This window comes from Scyliorhinus torazame, chromosome 1 (assembly GCF_047496885.1).
Source record: "Scyliorhinus torazame isolate Kashiwa2021f chromosome 1, sScyTor2.1, whole genome shotgun sequence".
NCBI lineage: Eukaryota > Metazoa > Chordata > Chondrichthyes > Carcharhiniformes > Scyliorhinidae > Scyliorhinus > Scyliorhinus torazame.
The window spans coordinates 299,137,914-299,155,924 of record NC_092707.1 but is presented as its reverse complement, the minus strand read 5'-3'; the positions used below and the strand labels follow the sequence as shown (position 1 = coordinate 299,155,924).

The following is an 18,011-nucleotide window of genomic DNA, read 5'->3' as shown; positions in this document are numbered from 1 at the left end:
AGCCCCTGGAGAGCCCAAGTGGTAGTGGTGAAAACTGGGGAGAAAAACAGGATGGTCATTGACTACAGTCAGACCATCAATCGGTACACACAGCTCGATGCGTACCCCCTCCCACGCATATCTGATATGGTCAATCAGATTGCACAGTACTGGGTCTTCTCGAAAGTGGACCTGAAATCTGCCTACCACCCGCTCCCCATCTGTAAGGCGGACCGCCCATACACTGCGTTTGAAGCAGACAGCCGCCTTTAAGATTTCCTTAGGGTTCCTTTCAGCGTCACCAACAGGGTCTCGGTCTTCCAACGGGAGATGGACCGAATGGTTGACCGGTACAGGCTGCGGGCCACTTTCCCGTACTTGGACAACGTCACCATCTAGGACACGGCCAGCAGGACCACGACGCTAACCTTTCCAAATTTCTCCACACTGCCACATTCCTCAACCTAAGTTACAACAAGGAGAAGTGTGTGTTCAGCACGAACCGATTAGCCATGCTCGGCTATGTGGTTCAGAACGGAGTTCTAGAGCCCGACCCCGATCGCATGCGCCCCCTCATGGAACTCCCCCTCCCCACTGCCCCAAGGCCCTCAAACGATCCCTGGGGTTCTTTTCATATTACGCCCAGTGGGTCCCAAACTATGCGGACAAGGCCCGCCCACTTATTCAATCCACCGCTTTCCCACTGACAGCCGAGGCTCACCAGGCCTTCAACCGTATCAAGGCCGACATCGCCAAGGCCGCGATGCACGCGGTCGACGAGACGCTCCCCTTCCAAGTCGAGGGTGATGCATCAGATGTTGCTCTGGCCGCCACCCTCAACAAGGCAGGCAGGCCCCTGGCATTCTTTTCCCGCACCCTCCATGCCTCCGAAATTCGGCACTACTCCGTCGAAAAGGAGGCCCAAGCGATCGTTGAAGCTGTGCGACATTGGAGGCATTACCTGGCCGGCAGGAGATTCACTCTCCTCACTGGCCAACGGTCGGTTGCCTTCATGTTTAACAACACACAGCGGGGTAAGATCAAAAATGATAAAATCTTGAGGTGGAGGATCGAGCTCTCCACCTACAATTACGAGATTTTGTATCGTCCCGGTAAGCTCAACGAGCCCCCCCGATGCCCTGTCCTGAGGTACATGAGCCAGCGCACAAGTGGACCGACTCCGGACCCTGCACGACGATCTCTGTCACCCGGGAGATACCCGCTTTTACCACTTCATTAAGGCCCGCAATCTTCCCTACTCCATCGAGGAAGTCAGGGCTGTCACCAGGGACTGCCAGGTCTGCGCGGAATGTAAATCGCACTTCTACCGGCCAGACCGTGCGCGCCTGGTGAAGGTCGCCCGCCCCTTTGAATGCCTCAGCGTGGACTTCAAAGGGTCGCTCCCCTCCACCGACCGCAACACGTACTTTCTTAATGTGGTCGGCGAGTATTCCCGATTCCCCTTCGCCGTCCCATGCCCTGACATACGTCTGCCACCGTCATCAAAGCCCTCAACACAATCTTCGCTCTGTTCGGTTTTCCCGCCTACGTCCACAGCGACCGGGGATCCGATTTATGAGTGTGGAGCTGCGCCAGTACCTGCTCAACAGGGGCACTGCCTCGAGCAGGACGACCAGCTACAACCCCCGGGGAAACGGGCAGGTGGAGCGGGAGAATGGGACGGTCTGGAAGGCCGTCCAGCTGGCCCTACGGTCCAGACATCTCCTGGCCTCCCGCTGGCAGGAGGTCCTACCCGACGCACTTCACTCCATTCGGTCGCTCCTGTGCACCAACAAAATCCCCCATGAACGTCTCTTTGCCTTCCCCAGCAAGTCCACCTCCGGGGTTTTGCTCCCAATGTGGCTGGCAGCTCCAGGACCCGTTCTCCTCCGCAAGCACGTGCGGCTCCACAAGGCGGACCCGTGGGTTGAGAGAGTACAGCTACTCCATGCGAACCCGCAGTACGCCTACATAGCGTACCCCGACGGCTGCCAAGACACAGTCTCCCTCAGGGATCTGGCACCAGCTGAGTCCCTGCACACCCCACCCCCCCTGCCCCGGCGCCACCCTCCCCTCCCCGGCGCACCCCACCGCAGCCCCCGCTCCAGGACAATCCGTCCTCCCCTTGCTCCCACCCGGGGATGAAGAGGATTTCGACACTCTCCCGGAGTCACCAAAGACCAAGCTGACGCCCGAGTCGCCACCAGCACTGCGGCGCTCTCAACGACAGATCATGGTGCCCGGTCGTCTAAATTTGTAACCTTCTCTGTAATTTTAAAACCAATCTGTATGTATATAGTTTTCCACCACCCCCGCTGGACTCATTTTTAACAGGGGGTGAATGTGGTAGTCACCACTGTTGTACTATATTGTATATATGGGTATTACGGTAAGGCCCCTGTACTACAGGTACGGGGGTAGATCCCTGCCTGCTGGCTCTGCCCAGGAGGCGGAGTACAAGTGTGTGTGCTCTCCGAACAGCAGCTATTTCGTAAGCTGCTGTAGGAGGCCACACATCTCTGTGTAATAAAGCCTCGATTACATTCTACTCTCGTCTCGTCGTAATTGATAGTGCATCAGGAACGTGGGTTCAATTCCTGTACCGACTGAGGTTATTCACGAAGGCACCGTCTTTGCAACCTTGTCCCTTGCCTAAGGTGTGGTGATCCTTAGGTTAAATCTCCACCAGTCAGCTCTCTCCTTCACAGGGGAAAGCAGTCTATGTCATCTGGGACTATGGTGACTTCACATTTACATTACATGAGATGTCACTACCAATCATGGCTCTAACTTTACCCCTCCAACAAACCTGCAAACTCTTTTTCTTGTGATGTCATGGTGGTTTAATATCCTTATAACATTCACAAATCAGATGAATTTATTGCGATTAAAATGACTCAAATTCTCTTCGACATCAGAGATCTGACACATTGATACTCTCACTAAGCAACTTGACATTTAAAAATAGAACAAGGTTGTCATTTGTTTACTTATCGCACAGAAAACATTGAGCATTGCATTACTCAGCAAGTGTGCTGCAGGATGCCAGCACATCATGCAGGAAGGATGTCAGTGGATATGGAGAACCTGCTCCCCCGACGATTGAGGCAAACAGCACAGATTCCTCAAGTACTCACCCTCAAGTAGATGAAGGAAAAAGGAATAGAAGGATATGCAGGTCGGGTTAGATGAAGGAGGATGGGAGGAGGTTTATATGGACCATAGACACCACCCTGGAGCTATTGGGGCAATTGGCCTCTTTTTGTGTTGTGCAATTCTCTGACTTGAACAATGTTTCACCAAATCCTGTTCTTGAAAAATCAGCCTTTGCAAGAATTCATAGATCATAGAATTTACAGTGCAGAAGGAGACCATTTGGCCCATCGAGTCTGCACCGGTCCCTGGAAAGAGCACCCCGACCTATCCCCGTAACCCAGTAACCCCACCTAACCTTTTTGGACACAAAGGGCAATTTTAGCGTAGCCAATCCACCTAACCTGCACATCTTTGGACTGTGGGAGGAAACTGGAGGACCCGGAGGAAATCCACGCAGACACGGGGTGAATGTGGAGACTCTGCACAGACAGTGACCCAAGCCGGGAATCAAACCTGAGACTGTGGAGCGGTGAAGCAACTGTGCTAACCACTGTGCTACCGTGCTACCCATTATGAACAACGCTTTCATAAGAGAAGATAATGTGAAAGCTGCAAGATAACTCTCAGTAGGCTAGGTAATATCATGTGAATTTATTATTAACATTATGGTAAAGTAATATTAGAACAGACTGATCGACCAAAGGTTCTTCAAAAATGAGTATACTGCTAGATTCAGAGTGCTTCTGACAAACTTTATACAGTGAACAATTTCACCTTGCATCAGGGTACAATAACATGACAGATGCAGGTGTATATTATAGGCCATCAAATAGTGGGGAAGGGAGCACGTTTACTGCCAAATTACTGAAAGATACAACAGTAGAGTAGTGATAACAATGAATTGCAATCATCCAAATATAGATTGTGATTGCGACAGTGTAAAGAACAAAATGGAGGAAGAACTCTTCAAATGTGTACATCCTTGATCAGTATTTTTCCAGCACAATGAGGAAGGGAGCAGTGTTCGATCTCATTCCAGGGAATGGAATCGGATAAGGCGGGCATGTTTCAGTGGGCGAAGATTTGGAAATATTGATCACAATATAATTTTAAGTAGCTATGCAAAAGAATAAAGAAAAAACAATCATCTGCAGAAAGGACAATTCTCAGTGGGATGGTTGAGCAATCAGCTCAGGTGGATTGGAAATAACAATTGGGAAAGTAATAAATGAATAATAGGGATCCTTCAAAGAGGGAATAGTTCATGTATAGAGCAGAATTATTCCCAGAAGAAAAATGGAAGTTCATCCAAAAGTAGAACTCCCTGGATGATTCAAGATATGGACCAAGAGTTTCTGCTTTGGATGCAATCAGCAATCCAGTTGCAAATTGCACTCAGAATTACGCTAGCTTAAAAAGTGCTTTTTGAAAAATTAATTTGAATGAAAAATCTTCCAAGAAGCAACACAATCACGCAAAATATTTTAGAATGTTATATTTATAATAGATTTTTGCATTGAAAAAATATTTCTCAAGGCATCAAGTGTAGTAACCTGTGGCAATTTTATTAATTAGCTAAAAAAGCTTTATCACACAAAATAAATGTTTTAATCAACATACCTAAATTTTCTTGACATCGACATTGGGACCATTTCCAGGTCCATTCCTCACATGGGTCAGCAGTGCAGCAACAGGTAGGATCTTCCAGCAGGCAATTAATTAACAGGCCCCATCCACGTTTGCCATCCAATTAGGGACTATGGGTGGACTCCTGAGGTAGGAGGCCAAATAGAAAGGACATCAACTCTTGATGGACGGCAGCCTCGCTGGCAGAGATGGGTGCAGCTGAAGCAGGTAGAGTAGCATGAAGGCACTTCAAAGTAGTAGCATCGTTGGAAACTATTTTAAGTTGTTAAACAGAGTGGAGGGCCCACAGCTGGTCGGCTGATCACTGTGGAGGGGAAACACCTCCACAGAGAGGGAGGGTATGGCTGAGGCTGCAGCCTTTTCAGTTCTGTGGCCTCGTCATGGATCAATGAAACTCGGTGTGAGGCTAGTTTGATGGTGGGAAGATGATCATCCTCAACCTGCCACCAAGTAGGTTCAAAATTGATTACCTAGCGGTGTGGCCTGTTTTGTGGACAGGGCTGACTTCTAGCGTGATGCTGCTTTAACTAATGCAAAAGGTCGTGGAAACTGGGTGTAACTTGTGCTTGAAATTCCTCTGGTTTGCTTAATTTCAGGAAGTTTTTTGCTGAAAACCATAGCACAACCTACTGAAAACTCCAAACCGAGAAATTATAATTAAACATATAAAGGAGGCTTATGATAAATGTCAGGTTCATAACAGGAAAAGAACTAAGCTGAGGTATATAATAGTGTTCTGTCAACTCTGACGAAGAGTCATCCAGACTCAAAACGTTAGCTCTGTTCTTTCTCCACAGATGTTATCAGACATGCTGAGATTTTCCAGCATTTTCTGTTTTTGTTTCAGATTCCAGCATCCACAGTAATTTGCTTTTATACAACCATGTTCCCTGGTGCATTCTCCATGGTGATGCCACTGCCAATCAGAGTCCACTTGTCAACTAATCAGCAATCTCTTCTAATACAGTATAAATTGTTGTTCGCTTTACAATTGGTTTTCTTGTGAATCTGTCCTGATGTGTGCAAGTCAAAAAGCTTTGACAGCATGTCTCTGTTTTCAGCAATAACTAAGCTGATTACAGAAACTTCAGAGGGAAATTGTCAAATGAAATAGAGGGGCAAAGAGGGTATATGACAATAGTGGGTCATACCATGGGGACACTAAAATCTTTTACAATTGCATACATACTGAAAGGATAATCAAAGGAAGGGCGGGGCTTCAGAGAGACCAGAATGAGTATCTTCCCATGAAGGCAAAGGACATGTTTGAGATGTTGAATGAATATTTTACATTGGTCTTCATTTTAGAAGAAAGTATTGCCAATATCACAATTAAGGAGAAAGTAGAGAAATTTGATGGGATAAAATAGGTAAGGGCCACGATTTTGCACCTGTGAAGGGGGATATTTAGAGGGCGACTGGAAGATGGCCAGGGATTGCTAAATTGCTCTTGCAGGCAGTCAGCAGAGACACAAAAAGCCGTAGTGCATCCTTCTGTGCTGTAACCATTCCATGATTCTATAACATGTAATATTCTTACCATTTTTTCACATTTTCTCATCTCTAACAGGGCCTCCAGTGGAGTTCACAGACATGGATTCCTCAGAGGCGCTGAATGCTTCTGAGGATGCATCTTTGGACCCATATTCACCAAGCACTGGCTTAGATATTTAGGATTAGATTTCCTCATTCCAAAGCAGGATGGAATGGAGGCAGGGATGCAAACAAAATGGCCGTCGAACAGCACAGTCTCAGGTTCCGCCTCCATTTCCAAGCACCAGCCATTTTCAACAGCATGCAAAAGGTTGTGAGCCTCGGAACAGACCAGTTCTTATTATAAGGCCAATTAAACCCATTAAGGTCTTCATAAAAAAGCTTAACTTTAGATTCAACGGAACTTCGTGGGAGGTGACTGGGATTCGGGAGCCCTCAGTGATTTTGCCCAATGAGGGAAAAAGAGTGAATGGAAATGGCGGTGAGTCAGAAGACAGGGAAACTTCTTTTGTAGTTTATTAGATTGTTGTCATTTGACTGAAAGGGCTCACTGCCTGGATTGAGAGGTTGAAGGGACAGGGGAAGAGGCCAAAGTCAAGTCTTTGCCATCTTAGAACCTAATAATAATAATCTTTTATCGTCACAAGTAGGCTTACATTAACACTGCAATGAAGTTACTGTGAAAAGCCCCGAGCCGCCACATTCCAGCGCCTGTTCGGGTAATGAGCCGGTACGGGAATTGAACCCGCGCTGCTGGCTTTGTTCTGCATTACAAACCAGCTGTCTAGCCCACTGAGCTAAACAAGCCTAGGTGCCATTCAAGGCATCAATTAGGTATTGGGTTATACAATAACGCTGCTTGGGCCTCACCTGATTAATATGAGGGTGCAGCTGGAAAAGGGTGGTGCATCATCACACGTAGAGGGCATTGGGACAGTGCTACAGTAGAACGCATTGCCAAGGAGGGACCCCTCACATCAGGAGGGCACAAGAGAGACAATTATGTGATTGCCTATTGACATAAGCTGCCAGCAGGGCACAGAACTACTGCATGGTGTGTTCTGTGGTGACCTGTGAGGGCCTAGCGCTTAGACCCGATGAAAACAAGCCACAGTCACTCCAGCATGGCCTCATGGGAATTTGGACTGGCTACGTTCGAATACACTAGAGGTCAGGCAGGCTGCCAAGACATGCCCAGACCTGCCCTGTCAATCGGCCAGCAAGCGATAATTGATCTGATAATTGACCAGGAGTGTGTCATCTCTGCATATCTCTGAGGCACAAAACACAAAAATTGGCAATGAAGATAATATGGAGAATATTGATGTGCTTGTTAGGTGAATTGGACATTCTGAATTCTCCCTCTGTGTACCCAAACAGGCGCCGGAATGTGGCGACTCGGGGACTTCATTGCAGTGGTAATGTAAGCCTACTTGTGACACTAATAAAGATTATTATTATTATTTGAAGTTACCGGCTCCAGCATCTTTCCTTTCTTGACTGGATGATCCACCCATGCCATGGGATCAATGGACTTTGGGCTTTGAGACCTAATCGGTCGCACTGGTTATGGCTGGACCATAGGTAGCAGTGGCCCGCAAGAACACTTCTCCATTGCTTGGGCCAAAAGGTCAATGAGTATTTCAGTATTATGGTGCAGACACACACACATACACTGATGGACATGCAGTGGGACCAATCAGCATACACAACACCGCAGCCAATCACCAGTGAGAGCACGCACACTATAAAGACAGGGGACAGGAGAGTTCCCTCTCATTCTAGTAGCAGCCAGCTCGGAGCACAGAGCTCACATCCTGCAACACAGACATTCACCATGTGCTGAGTGCATCACCTGGTTAGGACTAGGCAAAGGTCAACAGTTAAAGCTGGTATTGCATTTACCCACAGTTCAAGTATGTTAATATAGTTAACCATATAATAAAATAGAGCTGCACCACTTCCAGTGTTGGTGACCTGTTTGTGATCCAGAACACCCAACACATCATGGTACAAGGAGTGGTTGCATACTCGCACTTCTGAGACCCACCTGCAACTAATCAGCATTCCGGCATCCTGAAGTATGGAGAACATCAACCCACCGCCGCCGCTCCGCATCGCCGGCAATCTCGGGGTCAATTGGAAGATTTTTAAACAGCGCTTCCAACTCTTCCTCGAAGCCACGGACAGGGAGAACGCCTCGGACACCAGGAAGATTGCTCTGCTCCTCTCCACGGCTGGGCAACACGCCATCCACATCTTCAACTCCCTCACATTCGCAGACAGCGAGGACAAGACAAAGTACAAGACGGTTCTCCTCAAATTCGATACCCACTTCAGCATAGAGGTCAATGAAAGCTTCGAAAGATACCTGTTCCAGCAACGCTTGCAGGGTAAGGACAAGCCTTTCCAATCCTTTTTAACACACCTCCGCATCCTTGCGCAGTCCTGCGGCTACGGGCCCACCTCCGACTCCATGATACGCGACCAGATTGTATTTGGTGTTCTGTCGGACCACCTGCATCAGCAGCTCCTCAAAATTAAGCAACTCACCCTAGCGACTGCCATTGAGACCTGTGTCCTGCATGAAAATGCCTCCAGCCAGTACTCCCACATACAGGCGGCTGAAATGGCGCGGCAAGGTCCCCATAAGGCGGAACGGGTCCAAACAATTGAACACCTCCATGGCTGCAGCCTGGATGAGGGCGGCCATTTCGCGCGCTTTTCGCGGCCTCCCGCGCTTGTATACGCCAAACGAGGGGACGGTGACGTTACACACCAACGGTTACATATTATATGGCAGTGAGGGCTCTCAAAAATGATTTCGGACCAAAAAAAGTGTGATGATTGAATTCATGCATTCTGTCAGAGAATTGGTGATCCCATAAAACAAAATGTGGCAGTGTGGTGGCAGTTGGCTTTCACACGTAAATTAATTTGTGACCAACTTATTGAAAAAACTTCAATTCCACAAATTAGGGAACACTTACTCACACAGGATGGTGATTTAAGCTTGGAAATGCCATTGTCTTGGCAGTGCAAACCAAATCCACTATGTTTGATTCAAAGCGGTCACACAGTAATACACCCTCAGCTGCAGGACACAGCTTATCCAATCAGCCCAAATGCAAGGACTATGGACAAAGAGACCTTTGCAGTCCTCTCAACACTTGCCTTGTCCTGGTTCGATACCCTAAAAAATGTACCTATCTTGTAGAGGTTCGCATCGATTCACTACACCATGTCCAGCTCAAAGAAAACTATATAGCTTATGCTTAAAAAGGAATCGTTTGGCAAAGGTGTGCAGGTTGTCAAAGAAAACAATTTCATCAGTTCGCCACTTGGGGGAATATATCCCTGAGAGTGAAATACTGCCTCACAACGCCAGGATCCCGGGTTCAAATCCAGCCTTGGGTGGCTGCCTGTGTGGCGTTTGCACTTTCTTCCCGTGTCTGCATGGATTTCCTCCGGGTGCTCCGGTTTCCTCCTTGTTGCACCGTCAATATGACGCGAGGCAGGTTGAGGTAATGTCAATTGAAGGCTTTATTAAGCAGAACTTTATCCCCAGCAGCGTGGTTACAGAATGCAGCTGCTGAGGGAAATGGAGGGAAAAACTGGGTTCTTTTACCGGTATTTCTGGGTGGAGTCCAGTAGGCGGCAGATCCTATCAGGACCTGGCATCCCTCCACCAATAGCCTGTCGACACGTGGTGTACCGTATTACCCCTAATACATACCACCACACTCCTACAGTCCAAAGATGTGCAGGTTAGGTGGATTGGCCATCCTAAATTAACCCTTAGTGTCCAAAAGATGTGCAGGTTATGGGGGTTATGGGGTGACGGGGATAGGGCAGGGCAGTGGGCCTAGGTAGGGTGCTCTTTCAGAGGACCAGTGCCGACTTGATGGGCCGAATGGCCTCCTTCTGCACTCTAGTGATACTATGATTCTATTATTTTATTCCATCACAGATGGTAAAGCGCGGGTCATTTTAAGGAATGCTCTGTTGAGATCATGGGCATTTCAGTGACACTGCCATGAAAGTATCTATATTGTGCGACAAACTGTATCATTATTATTTTTCACAACTTCTTCTCGCTTCTGCGAGAGACACTTTTCAAGCTTACATGGACTTGATTATTCTGGTTCTGAAATCATTGCAGCTCCAGTGCATCACAAAACATCAATTTAGCCAATTTCGCATTCTACATAACTAAAAATCCAAAGTCTTATGAAATTAAATGAAATGAAATGAAAATCGCTTATTGTCACAAGTAGGCTTCAAATGAAGTTACTGTGAAAAGCCCCTAGTCGCCACATTCCGCGCCTGTTCGGGGAGGCTGTTACGGGAATTGAACCGTGCTGCTGGCCTGCCTTTGTCTGCTTTCAAAGCCAGCGATTTAGCCCTGTGTAAACGTGTTCAATGAGCTTGGTTTCAAACTTGAAGAACCCTTTGGAACACACATTAAAGTGATCGACGATATTCACAATATAAAAAGATATCCTTCCTTATTTACTGGATTTGGGGACCTTAATGTCGACACATCAATTCCAACAGTTTTGCAAAATTTGAGACAGTTGCCGTTTGCAATTTGTTCCGAAGTGTCATAGGAGCTGGAACGACTTTAAGCAGATGGTATCACTGAGCGAATCAACTCATCCCCATAGATATCACACCGACTCATTGCACACTGTAAAAATAGCAAACTTAGACTGTGTCAACCTTAAGATGGACAACAGCGCAAAACAATCATTCCTGCCAAGTATCCAATTCCTATGATCCAAGAGCTTTTGCCATCATTTCATAAGCCAGACTCTACAGTCTTTACAAAGCTCAACATGTGACGGAGCTTTCTTGAGATACACTAATGGAGTAAGCTGATACCTTGCCGTTTTTGTTATTCACAAAGATATGTTTCAGTATCACAGAATGCCAAATGGACAAAGTTCAGCACCTAGCACATTCTGGAAGATCATTTGGAGCAACGCTGTTCTGACATAGCCAGGAAATTCAGACTCTGCCTGTAGACCCTGTGCCGTGGGTAGTGCTTCTGCAAGCTGATCCCCCCTGGTGCTCTCTTCTCAGCTGCTCTACTCTCTTCTGCTGCTGAACTACAGATCACTCAAGAGCGAGTTGTGGCCATTGATGCTAGTCACATTGATCCTCGTCTGAGGGTCGGCCTAAGTCAGCCAAAGCGGTACCCACCCGGATGTGTTTCAGAGAACTTCCAAAGTGAAGCTAGGTAACTCTCGAGAACAGCCTGTGAGCAAACCATTTCCCAGTAGGAAGAATGAAGTAACTAACTATGAGTACTCAGTATTGCCACGAGTTTGATTTCACCCCTAAGTCTGCTGTTTTCTCATTTTATCTTCACAATGAGTTTCAGCAAGCTTTGAAAAGCAGTGGAGACACTATTGAATTTAAAAGTCAGTTGAAATATCGCCCCAATAGAACAATAAGCATTTTTAATAGACAGCCCCCCTGTTCTAAAGAGGTTGCCCACAAGCTGCCTAAGACACTTTAGTTAAACACGGAAGTCAGTGGATTCAAACCAGAGTCCAACTTCCATGACATTTTTACTCTTTTTAATATTCTACCTGAGCCCAAATCCCTGGATTCCTCCAGGTTAGAATTCCTCCAGCTATCTGGGTCAATATTTGTCACCACTTGGAAAAACATGTGTTAATCAATGATAGCCAGCACAGGTTTGTTGAAAGTTAATTATAGCAAGTTTGATTAAGTAATTTGATAAAGTATTAGAGAGTGTTGATGAGGGTAGTACAGTTGATGTTGTGCCAATGAATGTTTGTTAGGTGTTTTAGTGAAGTATCATGTAAGAAACTTGTTAGCAAGATTGAAGTCCATGGGATTAAAGGGACAGTGACAGCATGGAGCAGAGAGTAGTGGTGAATGGTTGTTTTTAGATTAGAGGCAAGTATACAGTGAAACCCCCCCGGGCCAGGCATGCATTTTGAGGACCAGTCCTCTTTTTGGTTATACTGGGCATAACTTCAAAGTGAGCAGAAGAAAATCAGAAATGTAGCAATATAGGAGGATAGTAACAAACTTTGGGAGAATATCGGATGACTGATGAAATGGACAGCTACATAGCAAACTAAATTTAACACAGTGTAGCATGAAACTATGCATTTTGATAGGCCATGGGGCGTGGTCTTTGCCCATCTTGACACCACAGCAACAGGTGTGTAGCCGTCCATAAACCAACTCCAAATGCAATCAAATTGTATATTTGAACTGTGCCTTTAAACAATGGAACTGAAATTATGTCATGTACATCAACACATGCTAATTGGACAGGAAATCCAGAATTAAAATCAAAATCATAGAATTTACAGTGCAGAAGGAGGCCATTCAGCCCATCGAGTCTGCACCGGCTCTTGGAAAGAGCACCCTACCCAAGTCCACACCTCCACCCTATCCCCATAACCCAGTAACCCCACCCAACACTAAGGGCAATTTAGACACTAAGAGCAATTTAGCATGGCCAATCCACCTAACCTGCACATCTTTGGACTGTGGGAGGAAACCGGAGCACCCGGAGGAAACCCACGCACACACGGGGAGAATGTGCAGACTCCGCACAGACAGTGACCCAAGCCGGGAATCGAACCTGGGACCCTGGAGCTGTGAAGCAATTGTGCTAACCACCATGCTACCGTGCTGCCCTAATGTGGCGACTGAGGTCAAATCCACTGACAGATGCACTGAACTTACTTGCAGGTTTCCCGTGCACTCTTGCATTCCCATCAGACCTCCCCCCCACCCCCCCACCCCCACCCCCCGCCAGCCTCCATCGAATCCCAGTGCATCTGCCTATTAAAATAAAGTCCACTGCATTCCCTGAACAAGTCTGTGCTTTCCTTATACTCCATTTTTTGCAAATTGAAGCCCATATGATTAAAGGGACAATGGCAGAATAAATACAAAATTGGGAACAGGACAGGAAGCAGAGAGAGTTGTGGTGAATGTTTGTTTTCCAGACTTGAAGGAAATATACAGCGGGGTGTTCCAGGGAGGCAGGTTGTTGTAATTGTGCTACTCATGGTTTCATTACCCACTCGCAGCTTGGAACATCCTATGGCTATTCCTTTCAATGCCTCCTCTCTTTCATTGAACTGCTTCTGCAGCTCTTATAGCTTTGGCTTCCTCCTGGAAAGTAGAACATTGTTGAGGCTGCTCTGCCAAGTGGCTCTTCAGAGGAATAAACTTTGGCCGGAGGGAGCTTTGCAGCATGTGAAGGTCCCTCAGCTGGTTTTCCTTTTCTTTGTGAAGCTCGTTTACTTCATTTTGAACTTTCCTGCAATTCTGCTGCTGTGTTTACATTCTGCTGTTTAAGGCAGTTTTCATTTCTCCATGTTTCTGAATAGTCACTGCGTTGACATCTCTCTTGAGTCGCTTACTGGTTGGTCATGGCATTGTCTGGCCCACTCACAACCATTGAACCCTTTGTGATATCATCTATGAATATGGGAACGGGTTTTGCAAGTATTTTACTGCTTCCTCAGTTCCCCGTGGAGACTTTCTGCTGTTCACAATCACAGCAGCCAGGTAGCAATTCCTGTCCATTTCAGACATGAGACCATGTTCCATTGCTTATATGCAGCTCAAAAGTTAAAATCTCCTGGGTCTCACATGTCGACGGGCCAGGTGAATTACCACTTGCCTCAACCACACACCTCGAGTTAAAATTAAGCCTATATTAAGTGAACAACTATTCTTCGGAGTTTGACAGTCCCAAACTGAACTCTTTTGCTTTGCTAGTTTTAAAATGTTTTGTCCAGATTTTCTTTCTTTGAATTTCCTCTCTAAGCCATATTCAGAGGATCCTGCTGTTGCCGTAGCGCCTCATCAGATACATAGTGGTTTGCACTATGGCTTCACAGCACCAGGGTCCCAGGTTCGATTCCCGGCTTGGGTCACTGTCTGTGCGGAGTCTGTACGTTCTCCCCGTGTCTGCGTGGATTTCCTCCGGGTGCTCCGGTTTCCTCCCACAAGTCCCGAAAGACGTGCTATTCGGTAATGTGGACATTCTGAATTCTCCCCCTGTGTACTCGAACAGGCGCCGGAATGTGGTGACTAGGGGCGTTTCACTGTAACTTCATTGCAGTGTTAATGTAAGCCTACTTGTGGCAATAAAGATTATTATTATATTTTAGTACAGGAAACAGAACTAGATGGGAATATTGTAGCTGTATTGAGTGGTATTCCGCAATAGTAGGAGCCATGCTATTCCTGGTTAGGAGTAAATTCAGTCCATATGTTGTTTACTGTGGTTTCACTGTAAACACATGATGATTGTTGTCATGCCAAAGCTCAAAGAACTGTGTATCTTTAATACAGGAAGGTACCTAAAGTCCAAGCATTGTGCCATCTAACCATAGTGCCTTGATTTTTCATGATAAATATATTTTGTCTCCAATCCTGATCTTTTGTGATATCCTGCACTTATATTCAGAAACCATGGTGAAGAATTGAAGACAAGGACAATGGGTTTTGTGAGTCCCCTTGTTTTATCTATCCTCCCACAAACACAATACATCAGCTTCTGTGTGAATGACAAGATTGTTAGCAGTGGCGAAATCCATTGTCGAAGCTTTTCAGCTGCACACACAAACACTCCACTTCTACTTTACTATTTTAAAAGCTTTTGTCCACGTTTTCAGTAATTCCTCTTTAAGGCAGTACTTGCAGAGCGCTGAATGTCATTATGGAGCCTGTCCTAACAGCTATAGTTAGATTGGGGAGGCAGTGGAGTTGGACTAGTAATCCAGAGACCCAGGATGGAATCCCGCCATGGCAGTTGGTGAAATTTGAATTTAATAAAACTCTGGAACTAAAAGTCTAACGGTGATCGTGCAACCATTGTCGAAAAAAAACCATCTGCATGACCAATGTCCATTAGGGAAGGAAATCTGCCATCCTTACTTGGTCTGGCCTACATGTGACTCCAGATCCACAGCAATGTGGTTGAATCTTAAATGCCTTCAGGAGTGGGCAATAAATGCTGGCCCTGCCAGCAACAGCCACATCCCATTAACAAATTAAAATCACCACACTGACACATACCTTCAAACCACATGCCACACAGTTTCATACCTCACACACATATCACACACCACCACACATATCACCAAAACACCACACAGACACAAACCAACATACCGCACACTGTCCACACCACACAAACACACACACCACCAAACAGGAATGAGATGGAGGGGTGAAGGTGGAACGCCAAGGAAAGGAGGGGCCTGCTTTTCCCTTTGGTATATGAAAGAGTTTTCTTGATTTTTCTGGTCTCGCTAGGAAATTAAACAAAAAGGAAACTCGCTTCTCTTCTGGCCCTGGTTTTTCTTCCTGTTAAATTGACCTGGTGGTAAGGCTGCCAGTTAAGATAGGAGTTAGGCCCTAACAATGTCATCAGAGCTTGATCTGCATATTCTAAGAAGAACACCACAAGTTCTGGCAGTTATCCCTTTTGCCTGCTGAGCAGGTTAAGCTCAGAACAAACGGGATGACAATGGGATCTCGAAGGGTAAGTCTGATGGGCAGTATTAACTACCGACTGACACCACTTCCACAAAGTAGGCAATGTTAACATCAAATCTAATAAATCAACATCAAATGAAATGGCAGACTGAGTGGCTTAAATAAACATAGTTGACAAGTAATTTGTATCAGTCAGCGACAGCAATGGTGGTCAATCCATTAAATAAGGCTGGATCTTTATGAATATAGAGTTAACGTGCAATAAATACTGAGTACGCTGAAATCTCACCTCCTTCACAAACCATAATTCTCCGCAAGATAATTTCTTGTAAGAGATCTCCAAAAACTAGAAACTGTTTTGAGTTTTCAGAGAAGTGAAACAATTGGAATAAAATAATCCACCACTGTGTTGCGGTGGGAAGCGGCAAGTCCAGCTCACTGTTGCAATTTCAGGAAACATACTGCAAACCTTTCGCTGGCTGCTGAGACGAAAGTCTGTTTCAAGACAACTTTTATTCACGCTCCACTTAGAGACCATGAAAACAATATCTGAAATACCACACAATGTGCACTGCACTTTCTCCAGTTAATAATGATCCTTAAATGACACCAAAACGGCATCTTACCTTCTCAAAGCTCTCATTTACACAGAAGTTCTCATTCCATGGCAGCTCTTGTTTCTGAGGAAAGAAAATAAAACATTTTTAGTCTCACATAGATTTTTTAAAAATCGAGAGTAATGATGGTCCTGCAGGGATTGTCCCATTATTTCTGTAGTTCAGAAGGCATTTATTTGATAAATATTTCTACCTAAGGATGAGAAGACTGTTTGGCTCACAAACACACACCGGTTAAACTCACCACTCTTGCTGATTTTTTGTTACGAAAAATTAAATGCCTCCACATTCTTTCAGCAAGACAGCTCTCTCTGCATTAAAAATGGACAATGTAGAGTTTTATCACTCAAAAAGGAACTTGTGCGCCTTACTGTGAAGACGATTGCAGTCTGGCACAGGAAATTATGCAATTTCCACCAAGCCTCAAACTTCACATTGATAACATAGAACAAATTTTCTGGAAATGATAAAAGTAAACAAGGTCGCCTGCTCCTACACAATGATTGTACCTTCAGTAAGACGGCATACTTTCACTGTACTCTCATCACAAACATCCAGCTGGGCATTGTTGGCCCATCAACCTGTTATTCCAATGAAAATCAGTGGCTTTTGTGAGCACTTTTGTCTTACACACTTTTAAAGAGTAAGCAACAGTTCTTCAACAAAGATGCAAGATCTCTATATTCCCTCTTCAATATGACACTCCTTAACGTATTGAGAATGACTCATCATCTGCCATGTTCCATTCTTCATCATCAGCCACTGAGGCATCTGTGACAATTCTACCTCCTTACCTCAAAAACGGCATTTGCATTGCTGATTCACCGATCTGTAGGTACAATAAATGTCCCCCCACCTTCTCTGTGTGGTCGCTGTGGAATTAAGATGCTTTTAAGCAGCCATTTCTCATGTTTTCTGTTAGCCCATTTAGTGCATGTTAAAGACAAAAGGGATGAAGCTGTATTATCCGGAGAATCCATGCAGAACCGCTATTGTTGCAGCATTTTGAGTGACCCTGGTGAAATCATGCCTGTCATTTTATCTTAAGGTCATTTGTGGGATGAATTCTCCATTGCGTGGGTTTCAAAAAATACGAGAGCCTTTGATTCAAAAGACCTACAAAGGAAGAGGCTGGTCTGTACTGTGAGTCAATGCAATGGAAAATGTAATTGAATGGAATAATTGCCCATTCCTCTCCATAGTGAATTCATCCTCAAAACACCCTGGGCAGGATTCTCCGTTGGCCGACACCGAAATCGGGAATCGCGATTGGGTGGAGAATAGTTTCCGAAGCCAAAATCACGGCGGGCGCCGATTTGACGCCAAATTGTAATTCTCCATCACCTCAACAGCAGCGTCAATGCGTTCCGGAACACTGTTTGCATATCATTAGCAGGCCCGACCCAGTATTTTCCAGGGCCTCCGCGATTCTCCTCCTCCGATGGCCAAGCTCCTGATGGCGCGTTCACTTGTGCTTTTAAACATCATGAAACCAGCATCGTGGCTGATGAGGCAGAGAGAAGAAGTACGACAGGGCAGCACGGTGGCACAGTGGGTTAGCCCTGCTGCCTCACGGCGCCGAGATCCCAGGTTCGAAACCGGCTCTGGGTCACAGTCCGTGTGGAGTTTGCACATTCTCCCCGTGTTTGCGTGGGTTTCGCCCCCACA

General features: G+C 45.9%; 1 protein-coding gene across 1 annotated transcript in view; it reads right to left on the bottom strand.

The window, feature by feature from the left end:
• rps6ka2 (ribosomal protein S6 kinase, polypeptide 2) overlaps positions 1-16,695 on the bottom strand; it is a 531,365-nt gene extending 514,670 nt beyond the window's left edge. The window contains exons 1-2 of the mRNA XM_072507735.1: positions 16,588-16,695; positions 16,353-16,406 (exon numbers count right to left, since the gene is read on the bottom strand). Coding sequence (XP_072363836.1) covers positions 16,353-16,406; positions 16,588-16,632 — 99 coding nt within the window. The 5' untranslated portion in view covers positions 16,633-16,695. The remainder of the gene's footprint in view (positions 1-16,352; positions 16,407-16,587) is intronic.
• Positions 16,696-18,011: the final 1,316 nt, after the last annotated feature.